At 46.5% G+C, this 24,389-nt stretch overlaps 2 protein-coding genes across 2 annotated transcripts; one reads left to right on the forward strand and one right to left on the reverse strand.

Moving 5' to 3' along the window:
• Positions 1-6,310: 6,310 nt before the first annotated feature.
• On the forward strand, positions 6,311-7,264 carry LOC127038739 (olfactory receptor 52E4-like). Its single transcript, XM_050931634.1, has one exon. It carries the CDS (start codon positions 6,317-6,319, stop codon positions 7,262-7,264), a length of 948 nt encoding a protein of 315 aa, XP_050787591.1. The 5' UTR covers positions 6,311-6,316.
• Positions 7,265-13,364: 6,100 nt separating this feature from the next.
• On the reverse strand, positions 13,365-14,312 carry LOC127052296 (olfactory receptor 52E2-like). The gene has a single exon (XM_050955878.1). The coding sequence runs from the start codon at positions 14,310-14,312 to the stop codon at positions 13,365-13,367; it is 948 nt and encodes a 315-aa protein (XP_050811835.1).
• Positions 14,313-24,389: the final 10,077 nt, after the last annotated feature.

The raw sequence follows: 24,389 nt of genomic DNA on the forward strand, positions 1-24,389 counted from the left end.
TGCATCATCTTTGTCTTTTGACTATGGGTCCCTCTAATCCAACATCCTGTTAAAAGCAGGACCTACCCTGATAGAGGCAGATATCATCTCCCATGTCTTGCATGCTATACCTCTCGTAATGCAACCCAAACTGTATTTTCTGTTTTTTCCAATAGCAAAAAAATCCACACCCCTGAGAGATGAAGCTATATGAACTTAACCTCAGTACAGACAGCACGAGGTAAGGGGAGGAATTGTTCTCTTGACCTAGCTACCACCTCTCCTGGAGGTGGATTTCCCTCACTGATAGGAGAACCCCTACAGTCAGTGTAGGTAGTGTTTACACAGAAGTGCTACGGCAGTGCCTGTATCATGTTAAGTGTAGACAAGCCCTCAAGCAGATCTTCCGGAAAAATCACCCAGTATGGATCTGCACACATGGGGAATTGGAGAATCCACCACTTCCCTTCGCAGTTTGTTCCAGTAGTTAAACACCCTCAGTGCTAAACATTTGGCCCTTATTTGCAATTGAAATTTGTCTTGGGCTTTCCTCTGTCTTTCTGTGCTATATTACAGAGCCCATTATGCACATGGATTTCTCCCCATGAAAGTCTCTGTTTGATCATCTCTTTTGTAATATAAATAGACGAGGATCTTTATGTCTCTCACTATTTGGCATTTTCTGCAGCCTCCAATCTTTTTTGTGGCTCTTTTCTGCACCCTCCAAATTTTTCAATATTCTTTTTGAAATGTGGACCTCACAACTGGAAACAGTCAGTTTCACCAATGCCACGTGTAGAGGTAAAATCCTTCCATTGCTCCAACTCACCCTCTCCCGTTTATGCATCCAAGGATCACGTCAGCCTTTTGGACCACAGCATTGCACTGGGAACTCACAATGAATTGGGTGTCCACAGTGACCCCTAAATCCTTATCAGTGTCCCTGCATTCCAGAACAGTGTCCTAGTCTGTTGGTTGGGCCTGCAATCTCTCCTAATGCAGCACAAAACTATTCCTTGAACACATCTACCGATGTCTTTAACATCCCTTATCAATGTTAATAACTTCCCATTTCATTGCTTGCTTTCTATGGTTCCCTTTTTCCCATTTGTATCTATTGCTCCCACTCGGCCAATTGCCAACTTGGTTTTGTCACTGAAACAGGTTTGTAGCCAAAGCTGTCCACTTTCTTGACTGTGGAATTATGGCTTTTTGCAAAGGTTGCAAAGGACCTCAGGAGGTATCTAGTCCAACTCCCTGCTCAAAGCAGGACCAACCCCAACTTAATCATCCCAGCCAGGGCTTTTTCAAGCCGGGCCTTAAAAACCTCTAAGGAAGGAGATTGCACCACCTCCTTAGGTAACCCATTCCAGTGTTTCACCACACTCCCAGTGAAATAGTGTTTCCTGATATCCAACCTAAACCTCCCCCACTGCTACTTGAGACCATTGCTCCTTGTTCTTGTTCTGTCAGCTCTGGGGAATTGGCTCCTCTGAAGCACTAAGTATCTCTAGAGATTACTGTGTGTGAACTGTTCTCTGTTTCTCCATTGGAATGTAATCAGTTTCAATCTTTAATCTTGTTCTCCTCTATCATCTGACCCCCTTCTTTGTTTCTTTTCTAATCCAAACAGTTCCAGACATTTCACTCTGTCTGACTCTGGCAGCCTCCCCCATTCTCAGAGCCTGTCTGGAAAACTCCCTTTCTAACTGCTACATGCTTTATAGAGACTGGGTGACCAAACTGAGTGCATGTCCACAGCAGGTTATTCTCTTTGCCATTCCTTAGGCATCTGAACATTGTCTTTGTTTTGGCCATTTCTGCGACTGAGCAGGAGTTTGTCAATGAAATCAAGAGATTTTCCCTGAGGTGTGTTCTAGTTGGGATGCTCTCCCTGCTATACATTTTGGAAAAGGTTTGGTGTTTTCTGCACTTTCACATTTTGAGGAACCGGGAAGGGTTGCAAGGGTGAATAGGAATCGAGAGGACTTGTAGCCAGTGGGTGCAGGGGATAGACCGGAGAATCACACTGTCACCAGGAAAAGGCAGGTCTACGTGATTGGGGACTACTTACTGAGAAGAATAGACAGGCCTGTAACTAGAGCTGATCGGGAGAACAGAAGGGTTTGCTGTCTGCCGGGTGCTAAGATAAGGGATGTGGACCTGAGGCTGAGAAGGATCCTTATGGGAGCGGGCAAGAATCCATTGATTGTCCTTCACATGGGAAAGAATGATATGGCTAGATTCTCACTGGCACATATCAAGGGAGACTATGCCAGACTGGGGAAGAGCTTAAGGAAATCGAGGCTCAGGTGATCTTCAGTGGGATTCGGCCGGTTCCTAGAGAAGGGCAACAAAGATGTGACAAGATTATGGCGAACCAGAGATGGCTCAGGCAGTGGTGCTATAAGGAGGGCTTTGGGATGTACTGCCACTGGGAAGCATTTGTGGACAGAAGACTGTTCTCTCGGGATGGACTTCACCTGAGACAGGAGGGAAATAGACTTCTAGGATGGAGGCTTGCCCAACTGATTAAGAGAGCTCTAAACTAGGAATTTCGGGGAGATGGTTGGGAGATTTCCAGGTAATCTCCACACCAGAATTTAACCTTGAGAGGGAAGAAACAAAGTAAGAGGGGATACAGCCATGGACAGAAGAATTGACATAAGGAGGAAGGGTAGTGTAGATACCAGTCTAACAGGTGATGCTGGTGGTACAATGTCTGTGCCTAACCTGGTAAAGAATGTCAGTGAAGCCAAAAGGCAAAAATTAAGATGTCTGTACACTAATGCGAGCAGCCTAGGGAACAAAATGGAGGAACTAGAGCTACTGGTGCAGGAAGTGAAACTGGATATTATAGGGATGACAGAAACATGGTGGAGTACAGGTTTTGAAGGCTATGTGCTGTTTAGAAAAGACAGAAATAAAGGCAAAGGTGGTGGAGTAGCACTGTGTATCTATGATGAGTTTAACTGTAAAGAAATAAGAAGTGATGGAATGGATAAGACAGAGTCTGTCTGGGCAGAAATCACACGGGGAAAGAAAGCTACTAGAGCCTCCCCTGAGATAGTGCTTGGGGTGTGCTACAGACCGCCGGGATCTGATTTGGATATGGATAGAGACCTCTTTAATGTTTTTAATGAAGTAAACACTAATGGGAATTGTGTGATCATGGGAGACTTTAACTTCCCAGATATAGACAGGAGGACAAGTGCTAGTAAGAATAATAGGGCTCAGATTTTTCTGGATGTGATGGCAGATGGATTTCTTAGCCAAGCAGTTGAAGAACCAACAAGAGGGGCTGCCATTTTAGATTTGGTTTTGGTGAGTCGTGAGGACCTCATAGAAGAAATGGTTGTAGGGGACAGCCTTGGTTCGAGTGATCATGAGCTAATTCAATTCAAACTAGATGGAAGGATAAATAAAAATAGATCTGGGACTATGGTTTTTTACTTCAAAAGGGCTAACTTTAAAGAATTAAGGAAATTAGTTAGGGAAGTGGATTGGACTGAAGAACTGGTGGATCTAAAGGCGGAAGAGGCCTGGGATTACTTTTAGTCGAAGCTGCAGAAACTATCAGAAGCCTGCATCCCAAGAAAGGGGAAAAAACCATAGGCAGGAGTTGTAGACCAAGCTGGATGAGCAAGCATCTCAGAGAGGTGATTAAGAAAAAGTAGAAAGCCTAGAAGGAGTGGAAGATGGGCGGGATTAGCAAGGAAAGCTACCTTAGTGAGGTCAGAACATGTAGGGATAAAGTGAGAAAGGCTAAAAGCCATGTAGAGTTGGACCTTGCAAAGGGAATTAAAACCAATAGTAAAAGGTTCTATAGCCATATAAATAAGAAGAAAACAAAGAAAGAAGAAGTGGGATGACTAAACACTGAGGATGGAGTGGAGGTTACAGATAGTCTAGGCTTGGCCCAATATCTAAATAAATACTTTTCCTCAATCTTTAATGAGGCTAATGGGGAGCTTAGGGGTAATGGAAGGATGACAAATGGGAATGAGGATATGAAGGTAGCTATTACCACATCCGAGGCAGAAGCCAAACTTGAACAGCTTAAAGGGACAAAATCAGGGGGGCCCAAACAATCTTCATCCGAGAATATTAAAAAAACAGGCACATGAAATTGCAAGCCCGTTAGCAAGAATTTTTAATGAATCCGTAAACTCAAGGGTTGTACCGTATGACTGGAAAATTGCTAACATAGTTCCTATTTTTAAGAAACGGAAAAAAAGTGATCAGAGTAACTATAGGCCTGTCAGTTTGACATCTGTAGTATGTAAGGTCTTGGAAAAAAATTTGAAGGAGAAAGTAGTTAAGGACATTGAGATCAATGGTAATTGAGACAAATTACAACATGGTTTTATTAAAGGTAGATCGTGCCAAACCAACCTGATCTCCTTCTTTGAGAAGGTAACATATTATGTAGACAAAGGAAATGCAGTAGATCTAATTTACTTTGATTTCAGTAAGGCATTTGACACGGTTTCACATGGGGAATTATTAGTGAAATTGGAAAGGATGGGGATCAATATGAAAATTGAATGGTGGATAAGGAACTGGTTAAAGGGGAGACTAGAACAGGTCTTACTGAAGGGTGAACTGTCAGGCTGGAAGGACGTTACTAATGGAGTTCCTCAGGTATCAGTTTTGGGACCAATATTAGTTAACTTTTTTATTACTGACCTTGGCACAAAAAGCGGGAATGTGCTAATAAAGTTTGCGGATGACACAAAGCTGGGAGGTATTGCTAACACAGGGAAGGACTGGGATATCATACAGGAAGATCTGGATGACCTTGTAAACTGGAGTAATAGTAATAGGATGAAATTTAATAGTGAAAAGTGCAAGGTCATGCATTTAGGGATTAATAATAAGAATTTTAGTTATAAAATGGGGACACATCAGTTGGAAGTAACAGAGGAGGAGAAGGACCTTGGAGTATTGGTTGATCACAAGATGACTATGAGCCATCAGTGTGATAGGGCCATGAAAAAAGCTAATGCAGTTTTAGGATACATCAGGCGAGGTATTTCCAGCAAAGTTAAGGAGGTGTTAGTACTGTTATATAAGGCACTGGTGAGACCTCATCTGGAGTATTGTGTGCAGTTCTGGTCTTCCATGTTTAAGAAGGATGAATTCAAACTGGAACAGGTTCAGAGATGAACTACTAGGATGATCCGAGGAATGGAAAACCTGTCTTATGAAAGGAGACTCAAAGAGCTTGGCTTGGTTAGCCTAACAAAAAGAAGGCTGAGGGGAGATATGCTTGCTCTTTATAAATATATCAGAGGGCTAAATATCAGGGAGGGAGAGGAATTATTTAAGCTTAGTACCAATGTGGACACAAGAATAAATGGGTATAAACTGGACACTTGGAAGTTTAGACTTGAAATTAGATGAAGGTTTCTAACCATTAGAGGAGTGAAGTTCTGGAACAGCCTTCCAAAGGGGAGTAGTGGGGGCAAAAGACATATCTGGCTTTAAGACTAAGCTTGATAAGTTTATGGAAGGGATGGTATGATGGGATATCCTAATTTTGGCAATTGATCTTTGATTATCAGCAGGTAAGTACTCCCAGTGGTCTGTGATGGGATGTTAGATGGGATGGGATCTGAGTTACTGCAGAGAATTCTTTCCAGAGTGATGGCTGGTGAGTCTTGCCCACATGCTCAGGGTTTAGCTGATCACCATATTTGAGGTCGGGAAGGAATTTTCCTCCGGGGCAGAATGGCAGAGGCCCTGAAGGTTTTTTGCCTTCCTCTGCAGCATGGGGCATGGGTCACTTGCTGGTGGATTCTCTGCAGCTTCAATTCTTCAAACCACAATTTGAGGACTTCAGTAACTAAGACATGGGTTAGGGGTTTGTTATAGAAGTGGATGGGTAGGGTTCTGTGGCCTGCTTTGTGCAGGAAGTCAGGCTAGATGATCATAATGGTCCCTTCTGACCTTAAAGTCTATGAGTCTATAAGGGGAACGGCCCACTACAGTGGCTATCCAGGCGGGCTGGTGTTTCCTACTGGTGCCTATTAAGGTTTCCCACACCATGATGTGTAGGAATGAGCATTGTCTGGGTCAGTTCTTCATAATTCATTTCTCTAAGTAATGAAAATATCATTTTTTAATGTGTGAAAAGCAATCAATCTGCTTCATCCATGACAACAACATCCAGTAGTGCATGCAGTGTCTCATGTTAACATTGTCTCTCTGTCTAGGCATTTGTACTGCGGCCATCACCCTAGAGCCTGGGCACATACAGGAAGTCAGAGGAACATACGGTACATGCACTAGACAAAGTTCTTCCTCAGAGCTGAAATACCTTCTCCCCTATTCCATGTCAGATTCCAATACAACTGAATTCACCAACCCCTCCACCTTCATCCTGCTGGGCATTCCTGGCCTGGAGACAGCCCATGTCTGGATCTCCATCCCTTTCTGCACCATTTATGCCATAGCTGTCATGGGGAACTTCACCATCCTCTTCATTGTCAAGAGGGATCCAAGCCTCCATGAGCCCATGTACTATTTCCTCTGCATGCTGGCTGTCACCGATCTTTTACTATCTACGTCCACCATTCCCAAAATGCTGAACATCTTCTGGTTCAGTTCCAGGGAGATCGATTTCAGTGCCTGTCTCATCCAGATGTACTTCATTCACTGCTTCTCAGGGATGGCGTCTGGAATCCTCGTGGCCATGGCTTTTGATCGCTATGTGGCCATCTGCCATCCCCTGAGACATTCCACCATCCTGACAAACTCTGTGGTGGCCAAGATTGGCCTGGCAGTGGTGCTGCGTGGTGGTATGCTCGTAATACCCAACCCCGTCCTGGCAAGGCAGTGGCCATATTGCAGAACCAATATCATCCCCCACTCGTACTGCGAGCACATGACCGTGGTAAAGCTGGCCTGCGCCGACATCCACATTAGTAGTTACTATGGACTCTTTGTGGCGTTTTTGATGACAGGTCTGGATGTATTTTTTATCATTGTGTCCTATATCCAGATCCTCAAGTCCATCTTCAGCCTCCCCACAAAGGACGCCCGGCTCAAGACTTTTGGTACCTGCAGCTCCCACCTCTGTGTCTTCTTAACATTTTGCATCCCATCTTATTTCTCCATCCTTACACACCGGTTTGGCCAGAATATCCCCCTGCACTTCCATGTTCTCCTTGCTAACGTGTATCTCCTGGTGCCCCCCATGCTGAACCCCATCATCTATGGGATGAGGACCAAACAGATCAGAAACAGCCTGCTCCGGTTCTTCACTTGTAAAGAGACCTAAAGTTCTCTCCCGCTGCTTTGGCTTTCATATTGAGCTCTGTGCAGAGCTGGCTGGTACCTGGTGCCGCACCCTCTTCCCTGAATCACTGAGTGGACAGTCAAAGAGACATTAAATCTTTTCCTGATCTTAATGTGCAGTGTCAGCATTAGAACCTGGGGAATTGGTCTATGTAGAACTCACTGGGTTGCCACTTTTCTATTGCTGGTAATGGACACCCAAGTCCCCATGCCGTACCCCCACCTCTTCTGCCAAGGCTCTGTCCCTGTGCTTCCTCTTTCCATCATACTTTGCTCCTCTACTCCCTACCCTCATCACATCCTGGATCATTTTCACCTCCCTTACCCACCCCCAGCTGCAAGGAAGTTGTTTCAGATTTCTGTCGGGGTGACCACCGTAACGGTGATTCCTGGGGCTACTTACGGTCTTGAAAACTCTATTTTTTGGCAGATAACTTAGCAAGATATGTGGCAAGAGCACTGTATCTAATTCTAATATAAAAGAGAGAAGATTGAATAAATACTAGACCCACTCCACTCTAATACTTACGTTCTCACATTAATTCCTCCTGTGTCTGATCAGGACTTGGGAGGTTTGGGGGGAACCCGGGCCCGCCCTCTACTCCGGGTTCCAGCCCAGGGCCCTGTGGATTGCAGCTGTCTATAGTGCCTCCAGTAACAGCTGCATGACAGCTACAACTCCTTGGGCTACTTCCCCAAGGCCTCCTCCAAACACCTTCATTATCCTCACCACAGAACCTTCCTCCTGGTTTCTGATAATGCTTCTACTCCTCAATCCTCCAGCAGCACACTCTCAGCTCCTTGCGCCTCTTGCTCCCAGCTCCTCACACACACCAAACTCACTGACTAGCTGGGAGGCTTTTAACTAGTTCCAGCCAGCCCTTCATTGGCTTCAGGTGGCCCAATCAATGTTTTTATCTCCACTGCCTTCTAGAAAGATCTCAATTGGCTCCAGGTGTCTTGATTAACCTGGAGCATTTGGTTACCATGGTACTAGGGATTTGGTTAGCCTGGGGCTAACATACCTGTTCCTTACTACTTCAGTGTAACCATCTGGCCTTGCCCCATCACACAGAAAGGTAGATTTTAAGTGGCTATAAGTAATAAGTGTACTGATCAATGTAGATTCCTCAAGAAGTAAAACAAAATGGCAATCTGAGTTCTGTAATCTAGACAGGATTTGAGTCAAGCAATGTCTAATCCTCATGGTACAGTTTTCCACTCCTCCATACACAGGCTGGGATTTCTCCTTTCCAGCCTGGGACCACCTGCCCAGTCAGAGTCTTTCATAGTGTTGCCGTGTGGATGGATATTAATTTTTTACAAGCAAAAGACCCCAGTACCGTTAGTGAGAAAGTTCAGGCACAAGAGGTAGTCCAGCTGTACATGAGCTGGTCATACATCCTTTCATGCAGCAGGCAGCAGGTTTAAAACAAATAAGAGGAGGTTCTTCTTCACACAGCGCACAGTCAACCTGTGGAACTCCTTGCCTGAGTAAGTTTTGAAGGCTGGGACTATAACAGCGTTTAAAAGAGAACTGGATAAATTCCTGGTGGTTAAGTCTATTAATGGCTATTAGCCAGGATGGGTAAGAAATGGTGTCCCTAGGCTCTGTTTGTCACAACGTGGAGACGGATGGCAGGAGAGAGATCACTTAATCATTACCTGTTAGGTTCACTCCCTCTGGGGCACCTGGCATTGGTCACTGTCGGTAGACAGATACTGGGCTAGATGGACCTTTGGTCTGACCCAGTACGGCTGTTCTTATGTTCTTGCTTCAGTGTGTCTTAGTAGGGACCGTTATCCATATTCTGGCTAGAATGTCCGCAGTTAAGTCCATCAGATGGGGATATGTTTCTTCCATGATCCATTGTGTTCATTGAGGGGTCACCAACTTGAATAATTCATTCACAATATGCTGTCTAGACTGAATGTAACCTACCTTGTGGGAACTACCACAGGAGCAAACACATTTGAAATACTTGTGCATAGTCAATGTTCATGACTTTAGGTACAAAAATGATACGTGCATAAAAATAGGGTAATGATATTCAGTAAATCATAAAATTTCCATTGATATATTATATGAAATAGAGAGGAGAAAAGCAAGCTGAGGTACATAGCAAAAGACAAGGAACGAGTGTTTTCCCCGCTACCCATCACACATGCTGAAATTGTCGCTCTCTCACTTTCCTTGTTCAGTGACAAAGAGTCCTGTGCAACCTTATAGACTAACAGACGTATTGGAGCATGAGCTTTCGGGGGTGAATCCCTGCCTCATCGGATGCATATAATGGAAATTTCCAGAGGCAGGTATACACATGCAGGCCAGAATCAGTCTGGAGATAATGAAGTTAGTTCAATCAGGGAGGATGAGGCCCTCTTCTAGCAGTTGAGGGGTGAACACCAAGGGAGGAGAAAGTGCTTTTGTCCTTGGCTAGCCATTCACAGTCTTTGTTTAATCCTGAGCTGATGGTGTCAAATTTGCAGATGAACTGAAGCTCAGCGGTTTCTTTTTGGAGTCTGGGCCTGAAGTTTTTTTGCTGCAGGATAACTACCTTTAAATCTGCTATTGTGTGTCCAGGGAGATTGAAGTGTTCTCCTATAAGTTTTTGTATATTGCCATTCCCAGTATTTGACTTGTGTCCATTTATCCTTTTCTGTAGAGACTGTCCAGTCTGGTCGATATACATAGCAGAGGGGCATTGCTGGCATATGATGGCGTATATTACATTGGTGGATGTGCAGGTGAATGAACCAGTGATGGTATGGCTGATCTGGTTAGGTCCTGTAACGGTGTCGCTGGTGTAGATATGTGGGCAGAGTTGGCATCGAGGTTGTTCCATGCACTATAAGGTGCCATCAGGACTCTTTGTTGCTTTTTCCAGATCCCGACTAACACGGCGACCCCTCTGATGCATGTTCAGCGGGTGTCACCTGCACTCAGAAATTACTGGGTGGGCACAAGCTAAAGCAGAGGACACATGACCTCACCACATGACTCTTCCTTGCCCCATCCCCAGCCTGGGGCCTTCACACTCTTTTCTGCCCTGGTGCCATTTAAATTTGCCAAGCACCTGGTTTTCAACTGGAAAAGAGGATCCAGCAGTATCTAGTTACTGCAGGGTGGAGGGAAACCTTGGGTCATTAACCCATGGGAGCCTGTGCTACCCCGGAGCTGCCTCCTACCTGCAGGCAGGCTCCTTATCAGGCTGTAGGAGCTCCCCGCCCAGCCCCAGGCAGAGGGAGCCCGGCTGGACATGGGCACCATTAAGGAAGGCACAGAGAAGGCCAAGAGAAATGATTAAGGTTATGGAGAGATTAATAAGACTGAGACTTTTCAGCTTGGAAAAGAAACGACTAACGGGGGCTATGATGGAGGTTCTGTAAAATCACGACTGCTGTGGAAAAGTTGAATAACTAAAAGTTATTTACTACTCATAAGACAAAAACTAGGGGTCACCCACTAAGTTCTTCTAAGCTGTGTGACTATGCAGCAGGCTACCACAGGCCGTGCAGGATGGGGAAAGCACCCCTCCCCCAGCCCAGCACCTCTCCCTGGTCCCAAGGTGCTGCGCCGAGAGAGAGCTGGGGTAGGTCTTCTCTCTCTGCCACAGCCCAGGTGTCGCCTATAGGGCTCACCTGCTTGCTTGCCTGTATATCTTTTCTTATGGATTTCTTATTGCCTTTTGGGTTTGATTCTTTGCTTTATTACAATAGGTTATAATAGGTTTATATTAAAGTAGTTTGGCTGTAAGGAAAGGCACCTGCAGGCCATATCCTCTGTGTTGAGCTAAGGCAAAGTTAGATAGGTGGTGATGCGCTAAAGCAGAAGGGCCACACATGAGGTGTTAAAGCAGGCTGGCATAAGGGCTTTCCTAAGTTCATACTCTTTTCCACGTAACAGGTCCACCACAGCTTGGAAAAACCCGAAATAACCAGGTAGTACAGAAATACCAAATGTGACACCGAACCAGAAAAGGGCCACAGTAATGAATTGACATATATGATAATAAGTAGAGATCATTGCTATACTAACCTACAGGAAAAGACACTCCACCACTGGTAAAGTGAGGAAATACACACAAGGAAAAGGGAAAAATCCCCTGCTGAACACGCATCAGACACCATGTTGTCAGTCTAACATATTGAAAACGTGGCATCTCAGCCTAGGGGCAGCAGGAGGAGATGTCATCTTTGGGAGGTGGCAGACTGATGGCCACCAGTGATGATGGGGAAGGTGATGGTGATGAGGAAGAGGAGGGCTATCACTTCAGGGTTGGTGTGAGTCTATGGAAGTGCAGATGTACATTCATTATCTAGCTTGTTAAGTTGCGGTATTTGTGACTGTGAAAAGGTATTAATAAATGATATTAAATATTAAAAAAGGTCTTATAGTGTGAGTGTTGTAACTGTGCACATCAGAGTTCCCTACTATATAATAATTTAAATAATACTGGCCTGATTTTGGGACAAGAACCTATCAGCCCTAGACTGATCACTGGGGGTTCTTAAGTAATCAATATAATTAATACACAGTCTAAAGATTAGAGAACACGGGGCATCCTGCATTCTAAGCCTGTCAACCCTGGCCCTATCCCAGAGCCTGCAACCCCATGCACGCTAATTCTTTGCCCCATCCCTGAGCCCCTTCCTGCTCCCTGAACCCCTTATCCCTCGTCCCACCCCAGAGCCAGCACCCCTAGCTAAAGTCCTTGTACCCCCACACCCTAACCCTCTGCTCCAGCCCTGAGCCCTCTCCCATACTAAAAACCACTTGGCCCCACCCCTGCCACACATCATCTCCATATTGGTCCACATACCAAAATTAATTCCACACATGGATGTAAAAAGTTAGAGGGAACACCAGTCACCCAGTGAATAAATAAGCAGCTGATTTCAAGCAACCAAAAGGAAGTATTTCTTCACACCAACCTGTGGAACTCTTTGCCAGGGGATGTTATGAAGGACAAAAGTACACCAGGATTCCATTAAGAACTAGATCAGTTCATGGAGGACAGGTCCATCAATGGCTGTTAGCCATGATGGGCAGGGATCTGAAACCATGTTCTGTGTGTCCCTCACCCCTGTTTGCCAGGAGCTGGGACTAGTTGAAAGGGGATGGATGACTTGGTGATTACAGCATTGGCCTGCTAAACCCAGGGCTGTGAGTTCAAACCTTGAGGGGGCCTCTTAGGGATCTGGGGTAAAAATCAGTACTTGGTCCTACTAGTAAAGGCAGGTGGCTGAACTCAACAGACTTCTAGTTTTATAATATAGGTATAGCTCCATATATTATTATTATTATTATTTATTTTGTATACCTGTTCTGTTCATTCCCTCTGGGGCACCTAGCACTGGCCACTGATGAAGACAGGACGCTGGGCTAGATGGACCAATGTCCATTCCTAGGTTCTTATGTTTTTATACGGACTGCAGAGGTATCTTCCCCCTGCTGTATCCCACTAGACCCCACTCCCCTTCCAGAGCTGAGAAGGAACCCAGCAGAGCCTCTCTCTCTCTGCAGTGTTAGGAGCAAAGTAAGAATACACATTAATTTTATTTTTAAATTTAAGCCTAACCAGTGTCCCGGAAGTTAATTGCCATAAGACGTAAGAAAATGTTACTCCTAGAGCTGAATGGGTTAATATTTGTTTATTTGCTATATTGTGGAATTCGATATAGTTTTCAAATGTCTAAGTTGCCCCTGGAATCACAGTTATCGTTGTCTCCTCCACACCAAAATCTAAAATTGCAGCCCTTCCACTGGGGAGGAAAGACATGGAGAGGATCCAGTGAGTGACAGGGAGACGAGAGGAGAGGAGCAAGAGACAGAGGAGAGGAAGAGGTGGGGTAAGGCATGTGGTCTCAGGGGTTGAGTTACCTGCAGTTAGAAAGGTGGCAGCCCAGTGAGTAATACATAGACAGATTCCCCACTTTGTCATGCTTTCAGAGCACAGGTAAATCAGGAAAGGATTTAACGTCCTTAAATAACCCCTGATTCATGGAAGAGGACCCAGCACCTGTCACCAGACAGCTCTCCACAGAGCTCGGTCTGAGAGGCAGCGCACCAGGAGAAAACTTTACATCCCTTTATGAATAAAGAGCCAAAGCAGCCTGTCCCGGATCTGTTTGGTCCTCACCCCGTAGATGATGGGGTTTAGCATGGGGGGCACCAGGCGGTACATGTTGGCCATGAAAACGTGGAAATATAGGGGCACACTCTGCCCAAACCGATAGGTGAGGGAGGAGAAGAGAGCTGAGATGTAAAAGGCTGAGATGGCACAGAGGTGGGAGCCACAGGTCCCAAAAGTCTTGAGCCTGGCGTCCTTTGTGGGGAGGCTGAAGATGGCCCTGAGGATCTGGATATAGGACACAGTGATAAAAATCCCATCCAGACTGAGCCCACAAAGTACCATGAAGAGGCCATAGTAACTGCTCACGCTGATGTCAGCACAAGCCAGCTTCACCACGGCCATATGCTCGCAGTGCGTGTGGGGGATGATGTTGGTTCTGCAATATGGCCACCTCCTGGCCAGGACAGGATGGGGCATTACGAGCATGCCGCTGCACAGCCCAACAGCCAGGCCCATCTTGGCGACCACAGGGTTTGTCAAGATGGTGGAATGTCTCAGGGGATGGCAGATGACCACATAGCGATCAAAAGCCATGGCCACGAAGATCTCAGACCCCATCACTGTGAAGCAGTGAAGGAAGTACATCTGGGTGAGGCAGGCACTGAAATTGATCTCCCTGGAATTGAACCAGAAGATGCTCAATGTCTTGGGCAGGATGGACGTGGACAGGCCCAGGTCAGTGACAGCCAGCATGCAGAGGAAATAGTACATGTGGACATGGAGGCTCGACTCCCTCTTCACAATGAACAAGATGGTAAAGTTCCCCAGGATGGCTATGATGTACATAGTGCAGAAGGGGATGGAGATCCAGACATGGGCAGCCTCCAGGCCAGGAATGCCCAGCAGGATGAAGGTGGAGGGGTTGGTGAAGTTGGTTGTATTGGACTCAGACATGGAGAAGGAGTGAAGGTGTCCAACTCTGAGGCAGAATGGTGTCTCCTGCATGTACTGTATGTTTCTCTGACTTTCTTTATGTGCCCAGGGCCCTGGGTGATGGTTGCTTTTCAAATGCCTGGATGGAGAGACAATGTTAATATGAGACACTACATGCACTACTGGAGGCTGTTTTCATGGGTAAAGCAGATTGGTCGCTCTTCACACACTGAAAAAGGACATTTGAACAACTGACCCTGCTAATACCAATTACATATTTCATGATGCTCCCTGTGTCAATAATTCCTACACGTTGTGGTGTGGAAAACCTTCACAGGCACCAGCAGGAAACATACATCTCATTGTTCCTGAGGCCTTGTCTACACTGCCTATTGCTTTTGCCAAAAGGCAGCTTTTGCCAAAGAATCTAGGGCGTTATATATACTACAAAGCCACTTTTGATGATGGAACTCCTCAGTTTCAGTGATGTAATAAAACCACCTTGGCTAGAGTTGTAAGGGTTTGTACACACAAGTTTTGTCATCAAAGTGCCTAGTTAAACACTCGCACAGTTTAAACTCAGTTGCTGTGCTTACGTCCTTCCCCCTTGAAAGCCCAGTAATTTTGAAATTCCCCTTCCTGTTTGCTCAGTGTGGGGTGTTCATATCACATCTTCCTGGTGGTCCTGGTGGCTCCACGCAGCCAATGCTCTCCCGGTAGGACCACAGCAGAACTGCTGGATATGCACAGAATATGGGGAGAGGAGGCTATGAGGTTCCAGCTGTGCTGGAGCCATAGGAATTTCAATACCAAGGACAGTTTTCACGGAGCTTCTGGGGAAAGAGCTCTGATCGGGACATGCTGCAGTGCAGAGCAAAGGTGAAGAAGAGTAGCACTCCACAACTGCCATTTTTATAAGGAGTCAGGTGTTATCCTTGGCAGCAACCCCACCTCCATGGCCAAGAGTCCTGTGGGTACTTCAGCTGGGCTGGAGCTGGCGGAAGCTGGACCTAACCCAAAGGAGGAAGTCATCGAGGAAAAGGTGGAGGCAGAAGAAGATGTGGTTCCCAGGTCAGAGTCGCCCAGGAGGTGGCCAGGTAGTCTCAGTAGTCACAATCAGGGGAGTCAGAAGCGAAGAGGAGACCCCTGGTAAATGGTTTTGCTTTATGAAGTGTGGAGGTGGGTTGGCGGCAGAGAAATGTACACGGCTGGCTGGGTTTCTCTGTGCTGGGCATTTCCCAGTACAGCTAGGCAGCGTGGTGGAGCAGATTGTTGATTCTCACTGAGATTTCACAGGATTCCTCCAGAGAGATCTTTAGGAAATTTTCCTGCTGGTACTCAACAATCCTCTGCCGGAGGGTCCTTGGCAGAGCTGCTTTGTTCCTTCCCCCACTGAGGGATACTTTTCCATACCATTCGGTAATTACTTGGGCCAGGAACAAAGCAGCACCCAGAGGAGCAGCACAGGGACCTGGGCAGAAGCTACAAGCATGTAGTAGCTGCACCCTTGCCTCCTTGCTTCCCTTCCAATGTGAGATACCTGCCACGATGACCCCTGCCTGTGGAAAAGGGTGGGAAACTGTAGAGAATTGCCCCCTGAGAAGTGCTCTGCACCCTTCTCACATTGTTTTTATCCCAGGCACAATGTCCTCTATCTCTGCACTGCTTGTGGTGTTTGCTGGCATGTGTGCTTCCCAAGGGCCAGCAGGAAAGTGATTGGTGTGTTACCAAAGGTGTATTTTAGTATCGTTTCAATGCTGTAGGTACACTTAATAAGAATGCTTCTGTTTATTGTTTCTTGTGCTTCACCAGACAAGTCTTTGAAGGGCGGCATCCCCTCCACTCCAGGCGAGCATCTCTGCTGCATAAGAAAGTGCCCAAGATGGAGCAAGGAAGATATGTTCCAGGAGGGGCTGCAGTACTGTGATACCTACAAGATAGAATGCAGGCAATGGAGCGAAAGTGAGGACGAAGAAAGCAGGAACGAAGAAAATGAGGCATACCCGCAATGGAGAGCCTGATAAAAGTTCTGGAGTAGAGATGCAACCCACCCTCCCCTTCGGCACATTCAGAACTCGTTCCCATGATCTCTCAAAATGCCGCGCATACATTCCTCTCCGATACCTGGTACTTTGGGTCAGCCCTCCCCTGGTACCTCGCCCACCAGGAATGTGCATGTGTCTGTGTGCGTGTGCATAGTGTTGGGGGGGTTTTGGCTATAAAAGCAAAGTTGTTTGAATAATACACACTCTTTATTTGTTTCCATGCAAGTTGTGACAGCAGATGGCAGCAGCAAACAAGCAAGCAATTTTATCATTTATCCTGGGCCTGAACAATCACAACTGCTTCCTACCCTACTGACACTGGATGCCATTCTGCAATACAGTCCCAAGCACAGCAACATACATTACTGGTTCTCAGCTTCAAAGTGTTGCCTCAAAGCCTCCCTGATTCAGATTTCTCCTCTTGTGCCCCTCTAATGGCCTTGGTGTCTGGCTGCTCAAAAAAGAGAAAAGAAAGGCAAATACAGGTCAGTGCTGGGTTAAAAGTAAACAATTTAACAAAATGAAAGGAATGTTTTAAAAATTATTTGACATAGTTAGGAAAGAATGGAAAAGCTGGTATGGGAGTAGTGTAAAAAATAGTCTAGGAATATAATCAATGCCAGTCAACAGCATGATTTATGGAAACCGGCCTTGTCAAATAAGGAGAGTGCATGTTTGGTTGATCAAGGGAACCGTGGAGATGCAATACACTTCAATTTCTCTGAGGCATTTCATTTATTAGAGGAAAACATTGAGAGAAACAAAATGAACACTGCAAAACCAGTGGAGCGCACATAAAATGGACTAAAAACTGGCTAACTGACAGATCTCAGAAAGCAGTTGTCAGTGGGCCTTTGCCAGTGAATGGGACTGTTTCTAGTTAGGTTCTGCAGGGATCAGTTCTACGCTGGATGCTGTTCGATATTTTCATCAGTGACCTGGGAGCAAATAGAAAATCACTGCAGATAAAATTTGTGATGACCCAGAAGCTGGAAGAGTGGTTACAATGAGGAATCCAGGGCAGCACACTGATTGATCTGGAGCATTTGAAGAGCTGGGCCCATGCAAACAAAATGTGTTAATACAGACAAATGCAAAGTGATCCTCTTGGAACTGGGAAGGGAGGCTCAGCCCACAAGCAGGCACTATTTTATGGAATGCAGGGACTCAGGAAAGGATTTAGGGGTCATTGTGGGCAACCAACTCATTGCAAGCTCCCAGTGCAATGCTGTGGCCAAAAGAGCCAATGCAACCCCTGGATGCATAAACAGGGGAGTGCTGAGTTGAAGTAGGGGAAGGATGTTGCCTCTGCACATAACACTGGTGAAATCAACTGCCTCCAATTATGAAATCCACATTTCAAAAACAATCTTGAGAAATTGGGAAGGGTGCACAAAAGAGCCACAAAAATGATTGGAAGCTGGAGAAAATGCCTGACAGAGAAAGACTTAAAGAGCTTCATCTATTTATCTCAACGAAAAGATGATCAAGCAGAGACTTTCCTGGGGAGAAAACCTTGGGTAATGGACTCTGTAATGTAGTGGAGAAAGGCAGAGGTAGGCCCAATCACTGGAAGCTGAAGCCAGACAACTTCCAGATGGAAATAAGGACCAAATCTTTACCTCTGAGGGTGATTAATCATTGGAACAAACTGCGAAGGGAAGTGGTGGATTCTCCAGCTCCCCATTTGTGCTGACCCAGACAGGATGTATTTCTGGAAGATCTGCTCGAGGGCTTGTCTACACTGACAATTCTACAGCAGAGCTGCCATAGTGCTTCAGTGTAGACACGACTTACACCGTCGGCAGGGGTAACCTACCTCCCCGAGAGGCGGTAGCTAGGTTGATTAAAGAATTCTTCCATTGACCTCATGCTGTCTACACTGGGATCAGATTGATATAGCTACATCTCTCAGGGCCAGTTTGGGTCACCAGTGTATAGGACGGATGTAGAGAAACTGGAAAGGATACAGAGGCGAGAGACAAAGATGATCCAAGAGCTGGAAAACAAGCCAGATGAGCAAAGGCTGAAGGAACTAGGAATGTTAATTTGGAAAAGAAGAGACTGGAGGGGGGACATTACAGCACTTTTCAAATGTTTGAAAGACTGCCATAAAAAAGATGGAGAAAAGTTATTCTCTTTGTCACTGAGGGCAGGACAAGAGGCGAAGCACATTTAGATGAAATCTCAGGAAAAACTTCCTAACTCAGACCAGGAGGACAATGAAACACATGCCCTGGGTGGTCATGGAAGCTCCTTCAATAGGGGTTTTCCAAAGGAGGCTGGATAATCATCTACCTTGGATGTTTTACACAGATCAAATCGTGCATCTTGGCAGCTGATTAGACTAGATGACCTTTGCTGTCCCTTCTCACTCCATTGCTCTAAGATTTCTGTGATGAAAAATCCCAGTGTAGACGGGGTCTTAGTCAAATAGTAGTTATAGAGTCAATACAGAAGTGACTGGATGAAATGTAATTACCTTTGTTTTATAGGAGATCATACTGGATGATCTAATGGTCTCTTGTGACTTTAAACTCTAAGAATCTATCAATAAAGAAAGAAGATCTGGCATTTATATTTACTCTGTCTCATAAACCACAAACAAGATAACATTCAATTACATTGGAAGTCTGAACATACAACATTCAGAAAAGAAAATTGTTTACGTAATCTGTACTTGGCTTGTGGAACTCCTTGGCACTGACATTACTGGAGCAAAGAGTTTAGCTGCATGTGATTCACAAATAGATTGGTGGTGATAGTGGCACCAACTTTACTTCAGGCTGTCTGACACCTTCAATTAGGAGACCTCATTTTCAGTTGCTTATAAATTTGCCAAACTTTAACCCTTTGGACTAAAGTTTCCCACACTAGGTGTCTGCTTCCAGCTGAATTGTTTTTTTAAAAGTTTCAGGCATAAAAGTTCAGCTGACTTCTCTAGTGAAGTCAGGAGAGATGATGTCTTGCCCATGTTTAAAAATTCTTTGAATTGTTCCAGTGAGGAGCATGCCTTACAGGAGATAAAAGCCAGGTAACGGTCCCTGAAATGCAAGAGCAGGAGATGACAGCTGGCTCCAGAGTTCTTACTCCACGGGCAGTTTTCCCTCACTGAAAAGTACGAGCCACTGAATTGAGCTGTGTATTGTACATCTACTGACACCTTTCATCCTGAGCAATCCGCTGTGTCACTGAAATGCAGCCACCTTGGGGCTGGAGGGCATCAGCTGGGGTAGCACAGGGAAGAGGGACATTTTGGCCAGTGATACTGGAACAAACCCATCCCCTGTGGCAAGGGGCTTGGGATGTTTAATGGCAGCACAGAGCAGAAAGGACCCCAGACTTACTTTCTATCCCAGCATGCCCACATTGCACTAGGATTGTTGAGCAGAGTTCTTCAGCAAGAGATAGATACCTGTAAATCCTGAGATGGAAGTGTCTTCCCTGGGAATCCCCCTCAGGTAGCCGTGTCCCACACCACTCTCAGCCCAGCATCTGCAGCAGCATCCCACACGGAGAGCTGATACAGGGGTGTGCACCATCTATAATATAGCTCTGAGCAACCCCAGTGGGGTTTGTTCAGCCTCTAGTGAAGAAGCGGCATCTGGATGTAAACAGGCTGGAGACAGGAGACAATCTAGCCAATGTCTCTCTTTCCATGTCTGAGCTTCTGTGCTAATTCTCCAGCTTTAGGAGTAAACAGTAATTAAGGGACCTTCCCAAAGGGAGATGAGAACTCTTGGGCTCTGTGCTGAATCAGAGAGGAATTGGCTGCTCTGTACGTTTGTGAATATTTAAAAATTGTATTTGATTAGGTAGAAAACTAGGGACAATACCTGGGTTTCCATAGGGTCTGATACCCTGTAAATGCCCAAGATGGATGGGTAAGTAGTAGACAGACAGATCTGGAGACAGATGGCTAAGGGGAGACACAAACACTTTCTGCAGGCACACAAGGCTGTCGCTAAAGAAGGAGAGATCAGTACTTCTCATCATTAACTATCATCAGAGTGTGCAGCACCTTTCACTGAACGGTCTTCAACACACCTAGCAAAGGAAAGTCATTATGAACATATTATAGAATCATAGAATATCAGGCTTGGAAGGGACCTCAGGAGGTATATAGTCCAACCCCCTGCTCAAAGCAGGACCAACCCCAACTAAATCATCCCAGCCAGGGCTTTGTCAAGCCTGACCTTAAAAACCTCTAAGGAAGGAGATTCCACCACCTCCTTAGGTAGCCCATTCCAGTGCTTCACCACCCTCCTATACAGACAGGTAAACTATCCTTAATATACAGATAGGTAAATTGAGGCACAAGGAGGGGTGACTTGGCCAAGGTATCACAGAGACTGAGTGGCAGGATGACAGACAGAACCCAGGAGTCCTAAATTCCTTGCTGTAATCACGGTCTCTCCATCACACCAAGGGGGAAATGGACTCCAGCTCTGGTAGGGGCTGTTCCCTGGGTGGGATGCAGAGGAAAGGCTGGCAGAGGGAGTCTGAACCTTCACCGTCCTCTGAAGGTGAATCTGAGGTTTTCAGAACTAGCAGGAGGTTGTGAGCTCCCCACTCCTGTGAGGTGTGAACCCCGGGACTCCACTCTTGCTCCCACTCAGAAACCTGCCAATGCATCACAGTCACTTCAGGGCAACAGACTCAGGAAAACCAACACCAACAGAACGTTCCTGTGGACAGAGGGCAGCTGTTGCAGCTGAAAGCCCAGTACCTGGCAACCCTAAATGGCTCCCCCATGCTGAAACTAAAAAAATGGAGGCACTTCGATTCCCACAGCTGAACTCTCTGCCTGCTCATCCAGCTCATTGCGGGTATTTCTCCAGTGCAGAGCACCTGGGTTTTTAAGCACTGGAATGAGACTGAATGAATTCTCCTGTCCAAGCCCAACGAGGGCACCGTGTCCACCTGATCTTTCAATCTGGCTGCAGACAAAGGCAGCAGGCTTTTAGGCCTTACACTGTGGCTACAGACCTTATCATATGGCTACAGGAAAAGGGCCTGATCCTTACAGTGTGACCAGGCCCCGGAGGTCCCCATGACAGGCCCCGTCATACACCAGGTATCGCCAGGCCCCAGGGGGTCCCCGGGAGCTGCCCCAGGTACGACTGGGCCCCAGAGGATCCCCAGGAAGTGCCCCAGGTACGACTGGCTTTCAAGGGATCCCCAGGAGCTGCCCCAGGTACGACTGGCTCCCAGGGGATCCTCAGGAGCTGCCCCAGGTACAATTGACCCCCAGGGGGTCACTCGGGAGCTGCCCCAGGTACGACTGGCCCCCAGGGGGTCCCCAGGAGCTGCTCCAGGTACGACTGGCTCCCAGGGGATCCCCAGGAGCTGCCCCAGGTACGACTGGCGCTCAGGTGGTCCCCGGAGCTGCCCCGTTCTGCCCTAGGTCCATCCAGGGCCATCACACAGTGCAATATTCCCACTGGTGACCAGGGCCAGAGCTGCTGGATGGCGTCTGTCCCAGGGCCCCCTCCCTGGCAGAGTCTCTCTTCTGCAGTACGAGGGGCTCCTCGACGTGCAGGAAAAGGGCCTGATCCTTACACCTTGCTGGAGAATCCCACCAGAATTGAGGCCTGAGCAAAGACTCTGAGCAGCCTAAGTGCTGAGTTCCTCTCTGTTCTGGGAGGTGAAGGGCTTGCGGGGATAGTCTGGGGAGACAGGAACTCCAGGTGGTCTTTTTCCTGAATCTTTGTCTAACTCACTTGGTGGTGGCAGGGATACTGTTCAAGGACAAGGTTGAATTTGTGCCTTGGGAAAGTTTTTAAGCTAAGCTGGTAAAAATAAGCTTAGGGGGTTTTTCATGTGGGTCCGCACATCTGTGCCCCAGAGTTCAGAGTGGGGAAGGAACCCTGACATGGTGGCAGCGCGGTGGGATCATTTTGAACCAAAAGCCCAGTAAGATTTTAAAAGGACAACTTTTTTTCCTCTTTGGCTGCTTGGAAAGCAGAGCGGGTTTTGGTTGGTTGTTTATTGATGTTTTTTCATGTTGCAGCTGGAGGTTTTTTTCTCCGCTTCAAAGCAGAGATGTGAAGTTGCAGAAAGAAAATTCACAAGCTAAACCAAAAGATAATCTAATGCATTTCTTTGCTATCACTTACTATTTCTCAATATGCTGAAGGAGATGTATTTTTCCTGCCCTGGTTCCTTGCTGGCTCGAAGAGAATAAAACAAAGACACAAACAAAAACCTCCCCCCACAGATCTGAAAGCGTCTTCTCCCCTCATTGATCCTTTTGGTCTGGTGCCACCCAGGTTATCTCAGCTTCTTAACTCTTTACAGGTAAAAGAGGAATTAACCCTTTACAGGTGAAGAGGGATTTTATGCTACCCTTAGCTGTATGTTTATGACATCATCCCCATCCCCACTCTTCCCCCTCCCTCCCAGCACCCCCTGCATGCTGCAGAACAGTTGATCTGTGGCGGGTGGGAGGCACTGGAAGGATTTGATTGGCAGGGCTGCTGGTGGGTGAGCAGCTGGCTGCCAATAGGTACTAAGCAACTGTTTTTTTCCCATGAGTGCTCCAGCCCTGGAGCACCCACAGAGTCGGTGCCTATGAGCTGTGGAGCAGCATCAGCGCTCAGGTTGCTTTGTGCAGGCTACTGGCGGAACATTAGGCTCCTACCGGGTCAGGGAGCAGATGAACTGGGGGTTGAGAAAGGCAGCGGTGCCTACATTCAGTATTTACCTGAGTACCTTTGTGGATCTAGCCCTGGACGTCTTTCTTGAAGATGCTTTAGTCAAACACAAGTTACGGTTGTTCAAAGCCGGGGGGCTGGCTGGCGACGCTTGGAGGAAACAGCCAAGTTCACAGACATCCACCTTTTACTTTAAAAAACTTTTTCCTCTGTTCTTTGTGCAAGGAGCATGGTCCCTGTGGAAAAACAGTTTTTATCTGTTCTTTCTGTCCTCCAGTGGCTGTAGTGTCTCATCTCCTTTCCCTGCTAGAACCCAGGCAATGCCATTTGCTAGGTGTCTAGCAGCTGTTGCACCATCAGGGAACAAGGATATGGTGTGATGCTACGTGATTGAATAGGGCCATTTTTGCTAAGTATGATTATCCTGTTTACATGCACGTATCAGTTTTGTGTCTGAAGTTATCATTATTGACAGTCTACTGGTATCTTACACCTTTACCTCTGAGGATAGGACGAGAAGCAAGGGGCTTAAATTGCAGCAAGGGCAGTTTAGGTTGGACATTTTAGGAAAAACTTCCTCTCAGGGTGGTTAAACACTGGAATAAATTGCCCAGAGAGGTTGTGGAATCTCCATCTCTGGAGATTTTTACAAGCAGGTCAGACAAACTCCTGTCAGCGATGGTCTGGATGGTGCCGGTCCTGCCATGAGTGCAGGGGACTGTGCTATCTGACCTCTCGAGGTCCTTCCAGTCTTGTGATTCAATGTGTTGTATTCCTCTGTAAAACCCTTCCGGTGGATAAGACTAGATGTTGGTGGCCCTTGGAGGAGACAGCGATTTCAAAGGGCCATAGAAGAAACGCGCCTACGCAAGACTATGGAAATGGCTGATCGTGTGAGTCATCAGAGCATGTAAGGACATAGAATATGCTCATGTGACCCTGGACTCATCTTAACTCCATTTCTCTGCACTGGTTTCATACAAGGAAGCTCTGAACAAGGACTGGTGACCCCAACTTGCTTGGGTAATTTCTGGAGAGACTTTTGCAAGCAGGCAGTTTAGTCCATCACTGCCGTGATCCTGATCTCTGATCACTGAAAAACCACTCAGATGTCTCTGATCTATGAACCATTTGTAACTCTTCTTCTTTTATTATTTAACCTTTCGTGTCTCTTGAGATTAGGACTCTACAGGTGGTGAAATTGACGTTCACTGACTGCTCATCGTGGTGTCCAGAGATCGGTGACGAGCCAAGGGCTGGGATGCCTCGGGACATGGCATATTTGACTTCTAGTTAACCAGTGCGGTGAGATAGAAGTTCCTCACTTTTGTTCCTCACTTTGTGTACAACCACCAGTCGGGGGGTGAATCTGCCTGTAGATATGCGGCCTCACCCCT

This window comes from Gopherus flavomarginatus, chromosome 1 (assembly GCF_025201925.1).
Source record: "Gopherus flavomarginatus isolate rGopFla2 chromosome 1, rGopFla2.mat.asm, whole genome shotgun sequence".
Taxonomy (NCBI): Eukaryota; Metazoa; Chordata; order Testudines; family Testudinidae; genus Gopherus; species Gopherus flavomarginatus.